Source organism: Epinephelus lanceolatus, chromosome 3 (genome assembly GCF_041903045.1).
Source record: "Epinephelus lanceolatus isolate andai-2023 chromosome 3, ASM4190304v1, whole genome shotgun sequence".
Taxonomy (NCBI): domain Eukaryota; kingdom Metazoa; phylum Chordata; class Actinopteri; order Perciformes; family Serranidae; genus Epinephelus; species Epinephelus lanceolatus.
Genome location: NC_135736.1, coordinates 4,774,543 through 4,797,692, shown reverse-complemented (window position 1 = coordinate 4,797,692; position 23,150 = coordinate 4,774,543). Strand labels below are relative to the sequence as shown.

The 23,150-nt window shown below is 40.0% G+C and overlaps 1 protein-coding gene across 1 annotated transcript; it reads left to right on the top strand.

The window, feature by feature from the left end:
* The first annotated feature begins 244 nt into the window (after positions 1-244).
* LOC117254840 (multidrug and toxin extrusion protein 1-like) lies at positions 245-19,246 on the top strand. The gene is made up of 16 exons (XM_033623271.2): positions 245-1,005; positions 1,857-1,958; positions 2,865-2,933; positions 3,323-3,471; positions 9,853-9,895; positions 10,049-10,093; positions 10,178-10,275; positions 11,145-11,242; positions 13,034-13,215; positions 13,368-13,476; positions 14,181-14,256; positions 15,669-15,738; positions 15,832-15,964; positions 16,080-16,174; positions 16,274-16,337; positions 16,418-19,246. Exons 1-16 carry the CDS (start codon positions 829-831, stop codon positions 16,627-16,629), a joined length of 1,722 nt encoding a protein of 573 aa, XP_033479162.1. The 5' UTR covers positions 245-828; the 3' UTR covers positions 16,630-19,246.
* The last annotated feature ends 3,904 nt before the right edge of the window (positions 19,247-23,150 follow it).

Genomic DNA, 23,150 nt, shown 5'->3' with positions numbered 1-23,150 from the left:
GAAACCTAGTACAGGGACGGACTAAACTATTTTTCGCCTTAAGACTGAAGCATTTATTTAGATAATTCCTTTAGCAAAATGTACTTATACTGTAGTAAAACTATGTAACTTTGAAAGAACAAACAACACATCCTTTCCCTAACAAATGAAAAAGCAATAAATGCGCTTTTCCTCACTTCAACTCAATTCAAATTCAACTTTTGATAGAACATTGTTGAGTAATGGACATTACTGAGTCAGTTTGCAGACTTGATGACTCTTCCATAATTTAGCATTTACTGTTATCTTGCAATTGACACTCGTGGCAACAGTGCTCCTGCAAGTTACACTGGATTATTATTAGTGATACATTCATGTTTAAGGGGTGAGAGGAGCCTCAGAGTGCCTCCATTTTTTATACCATGGTCAGTCTTTCATTTATTCAGCCACTTTTAAATTAGTCATGAAACTTATTACTTACAAGTTAATAATTGCAAACTAAACCAAATTTTGACTCCAGGCTTATTGAGGACCCCTCTCCCACTGTGGCCGGGTAATCAGTCCCACTTTTCCCACACCCCTGCTGGGTAGTTTAAGCTAAAATAAAGGTAAATAAGATGCCAGACCCCCCCAGAGAATCCCTACGGACTAAGTCCTCAAAGTCTAGAAACGCCCCTGGTCTATGCAAATATAGTGACGCACACAAACTGATCCGTTGGCGTAGACTCTTGAAGCCCGTGCGTAACCCATCCTCCGACTGGTTATCACACATATATTTAACCCACCACGTTTGATACTGTCTGTCACTGCTGAAAGGAGAGCGGTCTGTCAGCTGAGAACACCCCAGTCATGGACGGCTCCACTAAAACACCAGTTAAAAACTGTGAGGGACTGAGGGAAGATTTAAAAGCAGGTGAATCGGCTTCACCTGGATGCTGGGGTTCTGGCATGAAAAACATGTGTGGCTTCATCCCGCCGGACTACCGACACGAGCTGGTACAGCTGTTCAGACTGGCGGGACCGGTGGTAAGGCTCACTTTAGTCTAGAGTTTGTTTGAACTGAAACAATGATGTCAACTGATTTTTGAATGCAGACTTTTTACTTAAATGTTTTTTGAATGTGTTCACATTTCTCCGACTTATTGTACATTATTTATGTATTAATATGACGTTTGTTATGTTTATGAAGCACAATCTTATTAAGGCAAGGCACTACAGGTGAATGCTTTATTTGCATATTTAAACATTAAAACTTGTAAGGGACTGTTCTTTAAGCTACTCATCAGAGGAAGGGGGTGGCTTTTTTTTACCCTCTCCATAAATAGTCTATTTTTCCTTGTGCCATAAATTACCATATTTCCTTTACCATAAATTAGTTATTTGATTTTAATATTTACCCTTTGATGTTTGAAAGTTAAAACTTGAAGACGAAATCCTGTAGTTGAAAAAGCCTTTTTTTCCACCTTTGTGGTGCTTGATTTTGATGAAATATCCCCATTGTAAGCTTTGATTTCGGTTATGTTTTTTGTTTTGTTTTTCTAACAGAAGTGTTTGTCCAAGGACCGTCGAATCTTGAAAATTCAATTTCTGTTTTTACAGTTTCTAGCTATGATACATTGTGTAATTTTGATGTTTAAAAAAAAAAACAACTAAATACAAAATACAGACACTTAAATTTGTAATCCCTTCCCTAAGCCGAAATAAAAAACACATCCTTCACCAGTTACATATTTGTTATATTTTATATAGTTATATTTAAGGCTAATGATATCTATTAGGTCATTTTCTATGATGCCTCATGTTTTTATTTGTTTTATTTATTTATTTGTATACACAAGAAAATGAAGAAGACGTTTGTGTTTGTTTTTATTCTCCAGATCATTTCCCAGTTGATGGTCTTCCTGATCAGTTTCATCAGCACCGTGTTCTGTGGTCACCTGGGGAAAACTGAACTTGCAGCAGTAGCGTTATCAATTGCGGTGAGAAAACTTTGTTGAGTCTTATCTGTGTTTGGAATGGAGTAGAGCCGTGCAGAGACCTTTAGAGGGGCAGGTGCTAAAAGTTAAAAAGGGGCATAAACGGAATAATAAAACAAACAAATTAAAATATCATAAACGAACATATTTTACAGCCTAACCTGCTGAATTTTAGCAACCCATATTCAAACACAATGTAACATGGAACCCTATCATTGTCACCCACCCGTTGATAAAGAAATCAAGAATTATGACAAATATGATGAGATTATGAAGGTGTTATAATGAAATTTTAGCTCACTTTCCTTTAAGTTTCTCAAAAACTGTACAGTAAAACAATATGAACCTCTGTATGGTCGTAGTCAGTGTCATCCTAAACAGGAATCTATTAGAAATGCTGGATAACCTATAAAAGAAAGGTTTTCATGAAAGGTCAAATATGAATATTTGATGATATTTTAACTTTAGAGCTCCCTTTTTAGAAAGAAAACAACAGTACAATTGAATAACTTTAAATTTCAATTAGATTTCTTATAACATGCAAAATAGTGTTTTACTTGGTATATCAAATGTGAGAAATTATTGCCGAAATACAGGTCTTTCTTCGTCCTTTTTGGCCACTCATAGCACCCATACCTTAATCAAAAATAAACGTATTATTATTATTAATTGTTAATTGTTAAAAGTTCTTTTTGACAAAGACCACGAGCAGGCCTTTACAAAAAAAAATCATAAAATATGCCTCGACAGAAGGGCACTTTGGACATTAAGGAGCAAAGGGGCAGGTGCTCAAGCCCCCTTAACCTCCCCCTCTGCACATGCCTGGTTTGGACTGGCTTTGACATCATCTATCTTTAAATATACAGTTTATGTTTTTCCCTGAATTATATTCATTTTTTCTTTTTGCAGGTGGTTAATGTCACTGGTGTCTCCATTGGTACTGGTCTGTCATTAACTTGTGATACCTTAATATCTCAGGTAGTGAACTCTCCAAATGTTGCTTTTTAACTATTAATCACTGTTTTACTGTTCGTACACTTAACTTACCAAGACACAGGTTGTCCTTTCACTTTGATTTATATTCAGTTTTATTCATAAAGTCCCATATCACACATTACAATTTGCCTCAGAGGGCTTTGCAACGTATGACATCCTTTTGCCTTTGGACCCTCATAGCGGACAAGGAAAAAACCCTTTAATGGGGGTAAAAAAATGAATAGAGACCCTGGGGTCCTTTTGAAAACAGCTCAACAATGAGCTTTTGTATCATGTTAGTTTTCTTTGACCAGTCATACCCTTGGTTATTGGTGTGATTTGGTGTTTTCTAACTCTGCTTATTTGAGTGTTCATCTCCCTGTTTTGTGCAGACCTATGGGAGCGGTAACTTGAAGCGTGTGGGTGTGATTCTCCAAAGGGGGATTCTGATTCTGTTGCTGGCCTGTTTCCCCTGCTGGGCTGTCCTCATCAACACTGAAGTTCTCCTACTTGCTGTCAAACAGAGCCCAGAAGTCGCCAGGTTAGTCAATAATAATCCCAACCGGAACTACTGCCTCATGGTTATGTGCCTTCATGCACCAGTCAACTGCAGGTACAGTTTACATTCATGTCTGTGAAAATATGGATGCTTCACACACATCTTCCCCCCGGCAGCACAGAAGATCTATACAATCAGCACAGTTTCAAGGTGGGTACCCAAGATTAGTGTCACCAATTCAGTATCTGACTAAATATTTCCCCTTCCTTTCATGATATATGATGTTGAGTAATGGCCAGAAAAGTGTTTTATGCAGAACATTGTGAGTCACAGTGAAGTTAACCCTTGACCTTTTAGATATAAAATGTCATCACTGCATCATTTTAACCTATTAGACATTTTTTGTGATTTTTTTGTCATAATTAGCATGCATCAATTCTTGGGTTTTGGCCAAAAACATGTTTTGTAAGGTCAAAGTAGCCTTGACCTATGACCATTGACCGGCAAAATCTAATCAGTTCATCGCTTAGTGATAGTGGCTGTTGGTGCCAAAATTGAAGCAATTCTCTTCTTGAGATAATCATGTTCACAAGAATAAGACAGATTAGGTCATAGTGACAGTGAGTTATGACCACCAATTCGAATCAGTTCCTTGTTGAGTCCAAGTAGAGGTTTGTGCCAAATCTGAACAAATTCTCTCATGGTGTTCTTGAGATATTGGGCTCTCGTTTCCCGGCACAGCGCAGGGTGGCGCAGAGTGGCGCAGGGTGGCGAACCCCACGCAGAGCTAGTTTCGAGCAGCGCAACCCAAGGCACGCTCAGTTTGGTAGTTTGGCAGATCGAGGTGCGCTGAGATGGGTGTGGCGGCGCAGCAGGGGGAGGTGTCGACAGATCCAGCTTGGCGCAGTGACAGTTTCGTGCCAAAAGGCTTCGCCGAAGGTGCGCTAAAAGCTCGCCAGCTGAAACCACGTCTACTGTCAGCGCAGGGGGAGCGCAGCTGGTGTAAGCCGAAGTTTGGCTGACCGGTGGACAGTGCGCACACTGTCAAAACCAAAACCTCACAGGCAGGTTTCCAGAATATCAGGCACATTAACGATGCAATAAATACCCCAAAAACACTATTTAATGCAACTATCTGCAATCAGCACATAAATGTATCTCTATATCGACTGTCCCGTCACATCTGATGTCAGATCAAAGGGGATCGGCACCGTTTGGCACGTTTGGCACGCGTAATGGAAACCCAACCTGATTTGATTAACACAGCTGCAAACTAATGAGTTCACATTCCTCTCAGCCAACCACACACAGCCACAGCATCAGATAGGGAGTATATATTCAGCATCTGTCATCTTAGAAAAGTCAAAGGAAAAGAAACAGAGTGAGACTGCGAGAGAGAAAGAGAGAGAGAGAGAAACGCAACATTGATTTACAATTGTGGTGACCTCCTCCCAGGCTACCTTTGCATCATCAGCCCATGGAGGTCTGCTCGCAGTTCCGTATATTCGGACACTGCGAGCTTGGACCTCCCGGACCAAAACATCAGTTTCCTCCTGGGAGAAGTTTGGCCGTCTGACACTGCTGCTCTCTTCTGCCATGGCGAATTGAGTAAACTCTCATTACGCCTTCACGCGGCACATTTAAGGGCGAGGAGAGGGGCTCATTTGATTGGTGTGATGTGTGTAAAACCCACTCCACGCCTTCTCTCCTCCCTCTTTCCGACTTGCGCAGGTAGGAGGGACAGAGGTGGGAAAGAGGAGTAGGTGCGCCAGGTGCACGGTGTGCCAAACTTGCAAAATCCGCCTGGCTACACCCAGTTGGCGAAGCACAGGTGCGCTGCGCCCCCACCTCGCCCGGTCTGGGAAACTAGAGCCCATTGTGTTCATGCAAATAAGATAGATGCAAGGTCACAGTGACCTTTAACCTCTGACCAGAAAAATCAATTTTGAGTCCAAGTGAATGTGTGTAGCAACTTTAAAGAAATTTCCTCAAGTTGTCCTTGAGATATCACATTCATGAGAATAAGACAGACAAGGTCATAGTGACTTTGACCAACGACCACCAAAATCTAATCAGTTCGTTTTTTCAAATTTGAAAAAATCCCTCAAGGCGTTCTTGAGATATAGGGGAATGTACGGATGGACCGACAACCTGAAAACATGATGCCTCTGGCCACAGCTATTGGCAGTGCACAGGCAAATAACAACATTACCTTCAGCATCCTTCCCTTTAGCAATACTACCATACATGTTTTCTCATCTAGACTGACAAGCTGTTTACATTAACAAGTGTAGAATAGGAAAGTGTACTGTCCGTTATTAATACACAGTAAAATGTGCTTAACTTGGATGAGCATTGCTAAAGAAGCCCAGAATTCATGTTTAACAATTTTTACCTGACATTAGGCCCTGTAGTGGATATCATGCTGTGCTGGCTACATAATGTGGGCGCAGACATTTCCAGTCGCCACTCTGTCAGCTTTGCTAAATTGGGCTAAATTTATACTCTTACGTATAGTTTACAAGTGTTGATGGGGCTTTCTTTGGCTGGCATTGAAAGAGTTTGCCGTGTAGCTGTGAGTCACTTCTCAGGATTAGGAAATCAACTCAACAACCTGTTAACTCTCTTACTGCCGACTTCTGCTAGCTAATCAGAGGGGTGTACCACGAAGTGAGATAAGTGTTTAAGCAAGGTATTTTGAGTCTAAAGGCAGAGTTTTCCATCCTACAAAGGTTGCTCTCTTTTTGACCTGGCTAGATCTCCACATTAACTTGTGCTGCAGACCTAACATGGTTTGGACCTGTTTATGTTAAGTTTTGGCTTGAAATCTGCTAAAGAGCACCTTTATTGCCCCTTTGAATAACATCACATGCAGTCAATAGTCAATGCACTTCTTAAATGCACTTTATCCAACTTGTTGAGCTGAAACATTACATAAATGCCACCCATCGAAGCTTTGCAATTACACAAAGGCTTACTGTAGCCTATGTATTGTGTCCCATTTTTTAACACAGTAACCTACAGTATAACAGTGACGCAAATGCAAAATCACAGGTAGCATATGCTAATAGTTAACTCTATTATTTATCAGGATGACCTTGACTTGCAAATGAAATGCAGAATAACTCCTTCAAACGACCTTTCATTATCCTTCATTATGGGACAATATCAGTATATGTAAATGTGGTTCTCGAGGAAAACGTTTAAATCTGCTGCATCAAATTCATAGTTTAAGAGCTGTACAATGTGCAGTTGTCAAAAATAAACAGAGTTCAGTCATTTTCTGCCAGCATTCCTCTCTCTCTCCTTAACTGATGCAACATTACTGTTTTTTACTGTAATACTTTTTAAAATATTCTTTAAAGGCGGAAGTAGGTGGCACGCTTACGATCAAAGAGTCAAATGACGCACTGAACACCTCATTTTGTAGGAACACGCACAAAGCCTGAGGAAGAAATCCTGGTTTACCAGAGTAAGTTGACCTCTGACAGAGGTTTCAGGGTTTGTCTAGCCAGTTAAAGCAAAGAGAGACTGTTCCTGCTCTATTTCCAGCGCGGCCGGCGCTCATGGCGGCGCTGCGAGAAAAGCCTTTAAAGTACGTCTCGGCTGCCGTAGTATCAACTCCGGTTGTTTCAAAATTTTAATAAGACGACTGTGATAAGAAATTCACCCGTGAAATCCAAGTTGTTGTTGCCTCAAAGTTTTTCCTCTTCTTCTTCCGTTACTAGCAGTTGGCAACCGTTGGCAACTAGTGTAGGTACAGCCACCTAGCGGGCTGGTGGGGGCAAATACACGTCGACGGTGCCGCTGCGTGCCGCTGCCAGTGTGTGTTGGGGGGCGGCACTTGACGGCCACAGCGCCGCCAAGTTTCTGTCCAAACCCGAACCGAGCCCGACATTATTTAATGACCAAAGCACTGAGTTTGTGTCACAGTTGTTATGGTTACAGGCTATTTAACAGGCCGGGCGTGCTCAGCGGCGAGGGAGACGTCCGTGTTTGAGACGGGAACGGGCGGTGGGAGGTCCGACGCTTCTAGCGAGAGGAGAGGGAGAAATAAAACAAAATAAGATAAAATAGGAAAAACCTGTCTCCCTCTTTTATTTTACTTTCAGCGTTTAATCAAGGCGGAGGCGGGCGGCTGGAGGTCTGAGACTTTCAGCGAGGAGAGAGGTAGAAAGAAACAGCCAATGTGTGTCTGTGTGTGTTGTGTTCAGGTGTTGTCACGTAAATAACAGTGCCCAAGCAATAAACAGGACAGACAATAGGATTTTATTTTAATTTTTACACTACATTTTCACTGAAAGCTGACCGAATCCGACCCAAGCCCGAATACAATTTATAGCTACACTTTTGACCAAACCCGGCCCGACCCGTCGGGTACCATCGGGCTCGGATCGCCACACTCTAGTGTGTGTATGTGTCCCCGATTGGGGCCTATCTGAATTTCTGTCTTTGAGAGATATTATTTTGTAATATAACTGAATTTTCTATCCATACATATAAATTTTAAATATATTAAAATGATAAGGCATCTTTGAGTAAGCTGCGAGTATCATTTAAGTAGGCTATGTAGGGGTCGGGCCGAGTGTCCTCTTTTTTGGAAATCAAAATATGGTCACCCTACACTAGCTGAACTAGCATCCTGCTAGCCATTGTACAGGTGCTGGATAATAAACTGGGAAACTACTGTCGACTTCACCGATGACATCAATAAATTCACAGAGTCTGTGGTGGGTTTAAATTGTAAAACCACAGAAGAAACTGAACCCAAATCTACGGTTAAATCATTCCACAATCAGACACCATAGATTACCAGAACCATCTGGAATGCTGTAAACACACATATGACAGCCGGTCTGGAAACTTGGACTATTATAAAGCAGTAGTCTGTAATGTAAGAACAGGCAAAAAGTGACTTAATTACGGTACACAAGTTGAAACAGGTGACAGGAGCTTCATTTCACTGGAGCTGTACCTTGTATGATTTCTTGTGACAAATTAATGATGACTTGATCTGCTGAGCTCTCTGACAGGCAGCACTATTCTTTAGTCCTTATCTGGCATATCTTTAAAGGTATACTATGCAGTCACTGTGCATAAAAAATATTGCCAACTAAAGTGACATTCAACCCCAGATTCAGTGTTGTTAACTACATTTGTGTTTTTCGACGCTAGCTTCCTCTTGGATGCATGCAGCTCACTGTCTGGCACCTGGTTGCTACCTATTCACAAAGTCCTGACCTCACCTGCTGGCTGTGCCAAGGAACATTCCAAACACAGGAAAATATGAGCGAAATAAGAAATTTTAGGCAGAGGGCAGAGTCTCTGTAGATACACACTTCTAGTGGGTCATAAGTGATGATTGAGAGGAATTACTTCTGTATGAGTCCATACATTTTTTCCCCCTAAAGCAACATATAACTTTATTGACACTGTTAGATATGTGACCTTATCTCAACTGACAATCTGTCAACATCAAACCTGTATTAGCTCAATTTTTTGGCCACTTGGGGGTAGCAAACACCAGCTGTAAACACAACAGTGTCACTTACATAGTCATGGAAAATGTTAACAAATGGTTGCTCATTACGCATCCAGGAGATATGGATCAACAATAACATTCATTTAGTTGTATTTCTGACCACCTGATGAACTTAAATGTATAATGTACAGGATTGTTAGTTACTCTTTGTAAAAACTTTTGCCCATGGAAATGAAAGTAAAAGCCAACATCACATTCACTGTTGTTTGGCGTTTTGCCTCACTATATTTGCAGTTTTATGCCTCTGTCCTGGCGATAGCTGTGGCTGGAGGTATTAGGATGTAAGGTTGTCCATCCGTGCCATTCTCATGAACTTGATACCTCAAAAACTCCTTAAGGAAATGTTTCAACTCAAGAATTGGATAAAATATTGCAGGGATGACACTATATATTCAAAAGGACATCATAATGTTCTCCAAAAATACTTCTGGATAATACTCCACAACATATCTCAGAAACAGAAAGAGAGACATTTACTGAATACTGAATTGGGGTTACTAATCTTGGGTGTCCACCTTGAAACTGTAGTGATTGTGATCTTCTGTGCTGCCAGGGGGAAGATGTGTGTGAAGCATCCATGTCTTCACAGACATGAAAGTTAACTGTATGCTGAGGCATACAACCATGACGTGTTAATTTTAGTTTCGACATGCTTCACTATGTCCACTAACTGTCTCTAACTGTTATTAATGAGATAGATGAGCAGTTTACAATTATTGGTTTAGTAATCTAATACGTTTTTAGTTAGAATCATGATTTAGGTCCAGACCCAACATTGTCACATGGGGATGAATCCTAATGACTCATAGACTCACATTTTATAAATCCAATATATATTTACAGTCCTATGTTTTAATTATTTGTCGTCTCTCTGCATGTAGTCTCTCCCAGCTGTATGTAATGATCTTCATGCCTGCTCTGCCGGTGAGTGTGGTGCATTCTAAACCTCTGTGTGTTAAGATAATGATATTATACATAGAGAGGTTTTCAAGTTTTGCTTTATCAGTACTCACAAGACTATATTTGCCAAGAGTATGCCAAAGTGACACTGATCAGATTTCTATTTCCTTTTTTTAGGCTGCTTTCATGTACCAGCTGCAAGGGAGGTATCTTCAAAATCAGGTACAGCAATGACATTCACTAATATTGAAGTTTATGGCCATAGTTATTCAAATAAATACTGACTCCAGATACTGTGGTTTTCAGGGAATTATATGGCCTCAGGTTATAACTGGAGGGATTGCAAATATCCTCAACGCAGTCATCAACTACGTTTTCCTCTTCTGTCTGGACATGGGTGTTGCGTGAGTATTTTATCATTACTTTGTAGTAGAGCTTACCAATTATTCATTTATTATAACACTTAATTATGTTATTAAGACAGTTAAACTGTCTTTAAATAATTTCTGTGTCCAGGATTTTTTGGGTGGGCCTAAAAGCCTGCTCAATGACGCACTTGAGCCATCCTTAACGTAACCTCTCTACTACCATATAAATGCTACATTACTACTGACATTAGAGTGTAAAGTATCAGTGTCATTTCTTTAGCCCACTTTGTGATAACGTTAGCTGCTGAACGAGAGGTTATAGCCATGCAGTGGCTCTTGTTCCCTGGTTTGGGGGGGTTATACTGGGAAACCATATGTGTGCTGCTGACTTGGCTGCTAAAGAGAGTCTGTGGCTACACAGCGGCTCATGATTCGGCTCGGAGTCCCATATGTTACTGTGCTACTGGGTTAGCTGCTGCGGAACGTCTGTAGCTTTGCAGCAGCTCGTTCTTTGGCTCAGTGTGTTTTTTTTTCCACCACTCTCTCTCACCATAGCCCTCATACAGCCTATAAGCCTATGTCAACTCAACATAAGAGTAACATATGCCTTAAAAATTAAATCAAGCAATTGTCCAGTTCAACAGTTCTTGTTATTTGTCAAATGTAGTGTTTATTACTGGATTGTTGTATTGGATGACACTGTACACAGACATCTATTCACCTTGTAACTCAGTGTGTTACTATTCAGTAACATATTTTATATTATTCTGAAAGATCATCTGGACATAAGATGTATATGAAGCTCAGTTTCATAACTATAAACAGCTGTCAACAAAATGTGAATATAATAGTGCTTTCTACACTTTCCTCTTTTCTCTAAGTGTAATGTCTTTTTTATCTTGAAGTGGATCTGCTGCAGCCAATGCTATCTCACAGTATTTGCTGGCTGTGTTATTATTTGTTTACATCTGCTGGAGGGGACTGCATAAGGCTACATGGACAGGTCAGTTGTTTTCTCATTGCTTTTGAGATATTTCACCACAAAATAAAACTGACTGAAATGTAAGCTTTTCTTCTTATGATGTTACAGGTGTAATTCTCTTACACCTGTGCCTTGCTACCTGCATGAGTAGTGCGTGACAGCTGCCTTTCTATACTGCTGCAGTTTGCACACATACAGTGTGTGCACAGACAGCATTGCTGCTGCAGAGCTGCCTGCTACTGTAACGACTGTGTTTTCACAATTAAAAGCTGGCACTCAACTAAATCATGGATCCCTGTTAGCCACTGCATTAACAACACGTCATGACCAGTGGTGTAGTGGGGGGTATATGCAGGTATACGGGGTATACCCACCTCTATTTCTGGCCATTTACAGTGTACCCACCTGTTAGCCAAAAAGCCACTGGAGTATATAGGAGAGTATACCCACCTCCTCCTGTGTAACCTACCCATCTAACTTGAAGTACAACCACCTGATCAATTACCACCACACCACTAGTCATGACAGTATTTTACAATAAAAAGCCTAGTATTAACAAATGAAGGGATTCTGTCGACAGACATGTTGTCAGAGGGCTTATTTTGAAATGCAACTGTACAGGTTGAGTTAAAAGAAATTTTTGTATGTTTTCACATCTGGGACAATTGAAATTGTACTGAAAGGTGATATAAAGTCAATACAGTTCAAGTTCAAGTTCAAGCATTTTTATTATCCCCTAGGGGCAATTAGTTCCACAGCTAGTAGTTAACGAACCAACATAGAAACAAATATATATGTCAAGACAACACACACATTGAGCCAAAACAAGTCATTTAAAAGTCTACAGTTATCAAGACATCATTCACTGTCATCATTCACATCATTCACTTACATCACTGTCTTTTTTTGCTGAAACTGCACATGTCACATGGAAAAAGGGGATCTTCCCCTGGCACTTTTTTAATAAACAAGCTCTATTTTGCTGGAACCTTACTTACATTAAAAGTACTATGTTATTATCATTGTGAATTAAATAATGGTTGGGGCAGGGGGCCATCTGGCACTTTATTGTGGCCCAGATTTGGACAGTTGAGTTGAGAATCACTGCTCTAGATGTTCTGCAGGCCACGTGTGAGCAGCAATGCTCAGGCGGGTAGTGTGGCTGCTCTAACCTGCTCACTCTGGCACAGAAAATAAATATACAAGAGGCTCTGTGACGCACACGTGCTGCTCAGGCAGGGAATGTGGGCCGGCTGTTATTCTATCTAGTAATTTCATCCTCTTTCATCATTCAAGTCCCTGGTCTTACACAATTTCTTAATTGGTTGTCTATTGTGGACATTCCAGTTATGAATGTTTGACAAGATTAGTTACACTCTGTTAACTTTGTAATGTAGTGCAGGGGAGAGGTGACACTTTTGATGCATCTGGCCCAAGTTAGGATTTACTTTTAAGTTCTATTATTTGTCAGAAGGCTGTTGTATAAGACTAGAAAAAATTGCAGTAATACGGTTATCCTGGCCTTTTTCTGATTTGAACTAAAAGTTTGCACAATTATTTATGTGTGTGAAATGAAAGATTGAGAGGGCCCTTTCAACCTGGGCTCTGTATGACTTTAACCTGTAGTATTTAAAGAATTACAAACATTAGACTTGTGGATCTTTTTTCAAGCATAAATCTCAAAGTGGCATATGTCTATCCATGTCTGTATTGAGATTTTAGCATAACCAACTGCTCACAGGTATTACCTCTAATGTGAAACTGTAAAGGAAAGCCATTCTACAGTTTAATGTACATACCTCTGACCCACAGGTTGGTCACTGGACTGTCTGCAGGAGTGGGGACCCTTCATTCGGCTTGCCATCCCTAGTATGCTCATGCTTTGTCTGGAGTGGTGGATGTTTGAAATAGGAGGATTCCTGGCCGGAGTGATTAGTGAGGCTGAGCTGGGAGCTCACTCCGTGGTTTATGAGTTGACGGTTATAGCTTACATGGTAATATATGTTTTTCTCACCATTATTTATGTATTAATATTAACCGCTAACCATCTGTCTGTGTGTTGGCTATTGCTTCAGTGAAATTATAATTTAGAAAGTGTAGCATTTATACACTTTTGGTAATTACTTGTATATATGTTTTCCCACAGAGTCCAATGGGATTTGCTGTTGCTGCCAGTGTACGGGTTGGGAATGCTCTTGGTGCAGGAAACATAGAGCAGGCCAAGCTGTCTTGCAAAGTCCCCATTATCTGTACTTGTAAGACCCAGTTTATACTGAACATGTTTCCTGAAATGCCATTCACTTGAGCTTAGGGGATAGTAGTTTATTGGCCATTTGTATCAAGGGCATATTTGTGTCTCCACACAAAAAAACAACAATGCAGTTAACATGATGTATATGAAAACACTGTAATTTGAAAACAGAAAATACATAATAATACTTTAAAATAGCATGCCAGTCACTGGAGTGTTAAAAAAAATGAACTGGTTATATTTTTCTAAAAGCCAAGCAGTTTGGCCTGAATGTTCATTTTAAAGACTATGATTGGCATGTAATCAAAGCATGGCCTGAGCGAGGAATTAAATTGAACTTTTGATCCATTACCAGAGATATGAGAGATTTCTTGAAATATTTCAGACTGAATCAGAGAAGAAGTTAACACACAAATGTAATCACACTTAGCACTTAACATACTTACTTATAAAGTAATCACACTTTATATTTAGAATTCACTACTGAAGCCACTGGTTTATACATCCAAACTGAGGGCGCAGTTTGGACGTATAAAGCAGTTTTCAGCTACAAACCACTTCTCACACTTAAAACGTCCATCTGAAATGAGTTGCTTTCTTGTGTTCACTTCTTCCCCTGGTGATTTCAATATATTAATTGTTCAAAACACACTTTTCTTACAGTGTTCAATTTCTTAACAACTTTTGTGTTTCTTTTCCCCATGGCAGTAATAATTGCATGTTTAGTTGGAGTCAGCTTCAGCGTTGCCAGAGATGTCATTGGATACATCTTCACATCAGAGCAGTGAGTAGAGTCTTTGACACAATATCCTTCTCCGTCTTGTGCTGACACATTATGCAGCCATTTTGTGCTTCCTTATTTTCAGTGCATGTGACATAGCAAACTTAGTTTTAATATTACTGTCCAGGTTGTTACATGTTAACCAAAGTCATCATCTTCATGCTGACTCACAAGCACTGAACTCCTTATTGGTAATGCCACATTAAACACTGCTAAAACAGCTATTTATCCCATCTTGCAGAGTCTGCCATAAACTATCTTTTGCCCTGTTTGTTCCATGTCAGTTAGGCTTAAGAACTTAATTTCCAGTTTAAAGTGACATACAACATTCTTTAGCCAAAATGGTGGTAAGGAAAACAAAAAACAAACTTCAGGCTCAATAAAATCAAAAAGAAGGGCCATATGCCAGGAGTGGCTGGGATGTCATGTTATTATGTCATGTCATATTACACATCCCTTTTTCATTATGGGAGGAAAGGTCTTGCTTATATGTAGTTTTTCTTATCTGCTTTTTAGGGTTGGATGGTATTGTGGTATTACTGTATGCCAGGGTATTTAGAAATCTGAACGGTGTCAGTCCAAATGGAGACACTCATCTTTATATTAAAGTCATATGGAGAGGCTATGTATTTAAAGGGAAATTTCGGTTTATTTCAACCTGTCTCCTATCGTCCTAAATTTGTTTCAAGTGACTAGTGACATAAAAATAATATTTAGCATGTTAGCCGTTAGCCTAGATACAGCCGGGGTGCATAGTAGCGTCAGACCTGTTAAAACGTGAGTGAACGGGCATACCATGAAGTGCAAAGTTAGTCCACTAAACAAGCTTTTTTTCCACAAAGACCGCCTCATATTGTTAGGATAAATGTCAGAGAACGTATAGAAAATGACATGTAAACGTGTTGTCTTACCTTACCGGTGTGCTGCCATGTTTGTTTATCCCTCTAGCTCTGCTATCCAAAGCGCGGCCGAAATATCGCGAGAATAAGCAGCGATCTCATACTGTGCCTGAAATCTGCAGCACTTTAGAGGAGTTCTAAGTCTTGTGATATACATCTCGTATTGCAATACAGCCAAAAAATATTGTGGTATTATTTCTAATACATATCGCCCAGCCCTAATGTACAGTTGTATCTGTAGAGCTTGCTAAACATAGCAAACTTGCTGGTTGGGGGTGTGGGTGTTAGGTAGCATTGCACACAAATACTGACATATATTGTGTACCCCGGTGAAATTTTAGGAAGGTATGACTTGAACAAATGAAAAACTACATACGCCCAAACATACTGTTCATTGTATTTATCTGTCAGTTGGAGATGTTTTGATATACACTTATCTCACTAAAGAAGTCATGATTACTCTTATTGCCAAAACTCGTTTTGTGTCAATCAAGAATCTCTATCTGCATGTTTCAGAGAGATTTTACAGAGGGTTGCTGACGTCATGATCGTGTTCTGCTTCTTGCATGTTGGTGATGCTATTGCGGTGAGAAAGAATGTCATACAAGTCATCAAGATTTCAGACCAAATATTGACATACAGAATTTAATGTGACCAAATCTCTGTTTGATGTCTACAGGGTGTGACTGGAGGTGTTCTCAGAGGAGCAGGAAAACAGTCAGTTGGTGCTCTGTGTAACCTGGTGGGGTTTTATTTCATAGGTGTCCCTATTGGTGTGTCCCTAATGTTCGCAGCAAACATGGGTATTGTAGGTAAGATCATCCATTAATGTACTGTTTTGCAATTAGTGCTGTATGTAGTCTTATCTCTGCCTGTCAAGTAACATTCAGGAAAGCCATTAAAACTCTTCTCTCATCTCTGTAAAAGGACTATGGACAGGACTGACCATTTGTACATTACTGCAGTCGGTTTTCTTTGTCACATTTGTGTATAAACTGAATTGGAAAAAGGCTGCCGAAGAGGTACGTACCTACATTCCTTGACCAAAATGTGAATTTTTACTTGTCCTGAGATATATTTTAAAACCTGCTATTAACAACTGTCTTAATGTCTCTGATCAGGCTCTTCTGAGAGCAGGAGTCCAGGTGAAAGATGAAAAAGAGATGGTTGGGATAGAAAATGCAGGTAAGCTCCAACACCCAAATGGAAACATCCTCATGTAACAGTATTTTGTTGATACTTAAAGTTTTCCCTCAAACCTCCAGGTGCAAATCAGAGCCAGCCCCAGATCAGTGTTACTGCATCCAGTTGTGAGCATGCTGAGGAAGGCCAGAATAAAACCAGTACCACTACAGTAGGAAATGTTCTGTCGATAACACAACTGGTGTTACGGCGTGGCTTCGCATTGCTGTTCATGGTTGTCATCCTTGTCGCTGGAATCTGCATAAGCAACATCCTCACTAGGCTGCTGAAATAAGTCATCCCATAATGTTTTCATGTTAACACTGAATCCCGTTTTACTGAAAGAGTTGCTGGCGCTGTTGATCCCACTGAGGATCAGCCCGAGTCTGCAGCATTGTGCTGCTTATAGCCAACAACCCTCTCATAAATAACTAGACAACCACTCTATGGCAGAGAGTTTAATTAAACAAGGTAATAAACATGGATATTTTCTAAAGAGTTAGAGGACCAAAGCACTTCAGTCTGGAGGGCTGTAATCAAAAAAATTCCTGGTCGACTGAAATTCTACCTACTCTGATGGGCAAAAAATATCTGCATGTTATCTCTAGATTAACTAAATTGGTCACAGGGCACTGTCACCAAAGCACTATTTTCTTGTGAGTTTGACAATAACACTTGCCCAGGGAAAGTAAACTCTGTGTTTGGGCAAATGGAATGCCTCGAGTGAAAAATAAATGTGATGTCCACTGTAATATTATCTGTAAAAACTGCACACTGTATTGCTGGGAGCATCCAGCTAGTGTCTCACCGCCAAGCACTGAGCAGGCCTGATGAGAAAAATCTGACATAGTGGACACCGTATAAGTTAACTGTGGGTTTGACAATGTATTATACAACATAACATTACTAATGTTAAATATCTCTGTTAACGCTGCATGTGAGAGAGACTTACTAATTTTAGCCCAGTAGTTAATGTTAGCATCCTGCCACTCCAACAAGGGCTTCGGTGTGATCCTATCCCTTTAGGAAGCTTTATAATCCAGTCTTTTAGAATTACTGTTTCCAACTGGGAAAAGAAACGTTTTGGTGGAGACACAGCCTTATTAAAGTATCACCAGTGATTTTCTGATCAATGAGAACTTGGTCAGACAAGAGCATATTGACCAAACGACCAGAATCTAACAGCCCTGCTGGACAACAACTTAAAACTAAGCCTACTATGACACATAAAGGGCAAATAATGCTTAATGCAACTTTGCAAGAATTTCTTGAGGCATTCCATATTTGCATCACCATAACAAGCACTAAGAAGGTGCTGTGTAATGTATTTAACAAAGTGGAACATGCCAAGTTAAGTAGCTCAGGTAGAGTTAAAGAAGAAAATGTTTTGATTTTAGGGTAAAAATTTAAGAAGTTTGCACACTGTGCTTTGAGTTCAAGTGTAAATTAAGTGCATACGTAGAGATATATATAAGTACAGGTAAATAATAGGGCTGTAATGGTCCACAAAATTCACAGTTTGATACGATACAGTGGTGTCACGGTTTGGTGTGTTTTTGAAATGCTAGAGAATAGTAGAAATGCTAGAGAATCTTCCTTTATTTTCTTATGTTTTATTTTTAATTGTATGTTACTCTAATTCATTTATTTATTTATACTAAAATCATAAAGTGTGATCTTTTTTACTTTGAACAATGATGGAGCTAAGTGCCTCGTTACTACTGACATTAGAGCTGACACTACAGCACGTAGTATTTATGTCGTTTCTATCGCTCACTGTGTGTCAGTGGTGAGGTTGCTACATTCCACAAGCTCTCTGAGCTCTCTCAGTCCAAAAAATGCATGAATAAACATTCCTGTTAAGTGCTACAATCATATAAACACAAGTTAAACAGCCGTCACTAACGTATCTTTCAGTCTTCAGTCTGCCAGAATCAGCTACCTGGCTAGCCAGCAGTTGCTGCTTACTGCTGTTGGTCTGTACTTTGAGATAACCTTAGCTGCTGAAGTAAAGGTTATAGCCCATAGCCATGCAGCAGCTCTCCATGGTTCTTATGCTTCAGCTCAAGGGGTCCCATATGTTACTGTGCTACAGGGTTAGCTGCTAAGGAGAGTCTATAGCTGTGGCTCGGTCTTTGGCTTGGTGTGTTTTTATCCATCTTGCCATCGCCCTCATAATTCACAGCAAAACCAAAGTGGCTCCAAACACAAGACCTGTAGGTTATCATAGGATCTTATGTCTGTAGTTAGTAATGGTGTTACTAACCAACTGATAAGTAACCATCCTGCAGCAAGCTAGCTTAGTGTGGCTGGTCTCACTGGAGTACAGTGTTCTGGTTGTGCGGTTCCTTTGTGCGGGGCTGCGGGCTGCCTTGTCAAGCGCAGTAGTTTAAACCAGTGAATCCCAACCGGTCCAGCCATGGGGTCCAGATTTCTCCTTAGTCATTGGTTCAAGTTACACAGAGTTTAATATATTCAGTGTCATACTTAAATTTGGCAATGTTGTCAAGCTAGTTTGCTGTCTCTGTTAGCTCTGTTATTAACTGTTATTCACTCACTCACTCTACAACAGGAAACAGCACCTTAAAAAAAAATTAAAAATTTGTGCCAGTTATTCAGTGTACTTCAAAATTAGATGTGTGTTTTACAAACTCGACACGTTCACAACTCACTTACGGTCCATTCAGAATGGACCAGTTGGAAACCACTGGTTGAAGCTGTATATTTTATTTTTAAGTAATAGGAGAGCTTAACATATCATTTGGTTTGTAATACATACCAAACCAAAAGCTAACGAACGGTTCAATACGAATATGTACAGTACAGGCCAAAAGTTTGGACACACCTTCTCATTCAATGCGTTTTCTTTATTTTCATGACTATTTACATTGTAGATTCTCACTGAAGGCATCAAAACTATGAATGAACACATGTGGAGTTATGTACTTAACAAAAAAAGGTGAAATAACTGAAAACATGTTTTATATTCTAGTTTCTTCAAAATAGCCACCCTTTGCTCTGATTACTGCTTTGCACACTCTTGGCATTCTCTCCATGAGCTTCAAGAGGTAGTCACCTGAAATGGTTTTCCAACAGTCTTGAAGGAGTTCCCAGAGGTGTTTAGCACTTGTTGGCCCCTTTGCCTTCACTCTGCAGTCCAGCTCACCCCAAACCATCTGGATTGGGTTCAGGTCCGGTGACTGTGGAGGCCAGGTCATCTGCCGCAGCACTCCATCACTCTCCTTCTTGGTCAAATAGCCCTTACACAGCCTGGAGGTGTGTTTGGGGTCATTGTCCTGTTGAAAAATAAATGATCGTCCAACTAAACGCAAACCGGATGGGATGGCATGTCGCTGCAGGATGCTGTGGTAGCCATGCTGGTTCAGTGTGCCTTCAATTTTGAATAAATCCCCAACAGTGTCACCAGCAAAACACCCCCACACCATCACACCTCCTCCTCCATGCTTCACAGTGGGAACCAGGCATGTGGAATCCATCCGTTCACCTTTTCTGCGTCTCACAAAGACACGGCGGTTGGAACCAAAGATCTCAAATTTGGACTCATCAGACCAAAGCACAGATTTCCACTGGTCTAATGTCCATTCCTTGTGTTTCTTGGCCCAAACAAATCTCTTCTGCTTGTTGCCTCTCCTTAGCAGTGGTTTCCTAGCAGCTATTTGACCATGAAGGCCTGATTGGCGCAGTCTCCTCTTAACAGTTGTTCTAGAGATGGGTCTGCTGCTAGAACTCTGTGTGGCATTCATCTGGTCTCTGATCTGAGCTGCTGTTAACTTGCGATTTCTGAGGCTGGTGACTCAGATGAACTTATCCTCAGAAGCAGAGGTGCCTCTTGGTCTTCCTTTCCTGGGTCGGTCCTCATGTGTGCCAGTTTCGTTGTAGCGCTTGATGGTTTTTGCGACTCCACTTGGGGACACATTTAAAGTTTTTGCAATTTTCTGGACTGACTGACCTTCATTTCTTAAAGTAATGATGGCTACTCGTTTTTCTTTAGTTAGCTGATTGGTTCTTGCCATAATATGAATTTTAACAGTTGTCCAATAGGGCTGTCGGCTGTGTATTAACCTGACTTCTGCACAACACAACTGATGGTCCCAACCCCATTGATAAAGCAAGAAATTCCACTAATTAACCCTGATAAGGCACACCTGTGAAGTGGAAACCATTTCAGGTGACTACCTCTTGAAGCTCATGGAGAGAATGCCAAGAGTGTGCAAAGCAGTAATCAGAGCAAAGGGTGGCTATTTTGAAGAAACTAGAATATAAAACATGTTTTCAGTTATTTCACCTTTTTTTGTTAAGTACATAACTCCACATGTGTTCATTCATAGTTTTGATGCCTTCAGTGAGAATCTACAATATAAATAGTCATGAAAATAAAGAAAACGCATTGAATGAGAAGGTGTGTCCAAACTTTTGGCATGTACTGTATATTGTTACACTCCTAGTAAATAATGTACTCTTACATCATCAAAGCATAAGAATTGTGAAAGATTTTTTTTGTTAAGGTTCCTTTAAGATAGTGTTCATGTATGTATCGTGGTCAGTTGTAGTGGATCGATGTATTTGTTCCTGAATCTGTATGTGATATTTTACACTCATTCTTTTTATGCCTTTGTCAACATCGGTGACAAAATTAAGGAGGAGTTTTTTACTGCCAAACACTTTAATCAAAGTGAAAATCTGTGATACCAAATAAGTTATGTAAGCAATACAAAGAGAGGGTTTTCTGTTATGAGTTGTATCATCATCATTGTCATCGCTCAATATGAATAAATAATTAAAGGATATATATATAACTGTGTTGTATGTGCGTTTGTATTTAATATAACCTTAGACTATACCTCATATTCAAAGCTGTGTTTAACAGTACAGAAGAGGCTGTATAAGAGTTTAAAAGATGTCCTTTACAACTACAATCCAGGAGTGGAAGGATGTGCTTGAATATCGCACGTAAAGTAATTACGTAAAATTTTATTTATAAAGAGCATTTAGGTTACAAAGTACTGTACAAAAGGAGAAAGGTTGAAAGAACAGTATTTTAATCATGAGAGACTTGTTTTTATAGTAAAAAGAATATTTATTGACATGTGCACATACGAACAAAAATGTGAAAAGTCTTTGGTGATTACACCCTGTAGAGATTTTATGATTTAAGGAGAGTGATGAATCCATAGTCAAATATGGAACCCCCCCCCAGAATCTAGATGATGCTGCCTAAATGATGTCTGACAGCAGCAAAAGAGAGAGCTGATTTAACATTTTGCAGTGGCATCCTGATTGGCTGATAGAGATTGTGGCAAAGTTTGACTGGATTACTAGAAGAGTGAACACCCATAGTCAGCTAATTAGAGGAAGTAGTGAGAGTAGGATGGAGAGAATTGTGAATGGATGAGCACAAAGACTTCCTGATTGAACTTACACTGAGCTTCATGAGTACAATAATAACATTACAACAGAAGAAAATGGCACAAAAAAACCCCAAACCCAATAAGCAGCATCACAGCTCAAACTAGAGTACATGATTCAAGCATAAAAACACTTAGATGAAAGAGAGACCTTCAGCTGTAACCTAAAGCCTTCAGGAGAGTTTGCTGACCTGACAGCTGGGGGGGAAACTGTTCCACAGCCTGGGACCCAGAACAGCAAACGCACAGTCCCCTTGTGTTTTCAGTCTTGACCTATCAGGCCCTGTTCAGAGGAACTCAGGGGCCTAGCAGGTCACTTGTGGATATTAAATTGAATCCTTAATCTTGATCAGCAGCCAATAAAGCAACATCAGAAAGGGGGTGATGTGAGAGCGTTTTGGTGAGCAGTCTTGCTAACGAGTTTAGCACTAACTGTAACCATGTAACACCTTCCTGGCTTGGGGAAGAATGAAGGGCATTCCAGTAGTCTAAGCTTGAGGACACAAAAGCATGGATAACCATTTCTAACCATTTGAGGGATAACAGTGGATATAGTTTAGGATATTTCTTAAGTGAAAGTAGTAACTGTCTCAACGTCTTCCTCAAATGTCAACTTATAGTCAAAAGTGATTCTTTGGTTTTTAGCAAAAGATTTTCTATTTGTGGCCAATGAATCGAGGTAGTGGAAGATGTAAGTAGAAACCTGATCTGGAGTGAAAATCCATACCTCAATTTTACTGTGATTTAACTGAATTTTTTTGAGACATTCAGTTACTGATCTCGACCAGACACTTGTGCAGAATAGGTAGATTCTGCACACGGAAGTTCCTGATGTCCGCTTCCAATGGCTAAATAAAAAGAAAAGCAGTTAAGTGCTACACCAGATATTCCCACCCATTTTTCAAGCTGATCGATTAGAATAGCATGATCAATTGTGTCAAAGGCAGCAGACAAATCTAAGAGAACTAAAATAGCAATATCACCTTGGTCTAGCTGCATAAGAATATCATTTGTGACCCTCAGCAGAGCTGTCTCAGTACTGTGCTTCTGACAGAAGCTAAACTGGTATTTGTCAAATAGGTCATTTTCATAATAGGATTTTAAACATGCGATAAAAATTGTAATTAACTGCAACTGACTATTGACATGTTGCAATTTATCCTCATTTTGGAAATTATTAGTTTGACAGCCCTAATTAATAATGTTAACATTAACTTTTAAGAAGTAAATCTTGGTTTGGTGCCAGTGAACTTTGTCTCTTTCTCGACAAACTTTGCTTACTCTTCAAGTGGAACTTTTGGTACATAACAACATAGTCACCTCATCTTATTTTAGGAGTGCCTTCAAAAGTCTGCCCTTTGCTCCTGCTTACTCTTCATGTGCACTTCAG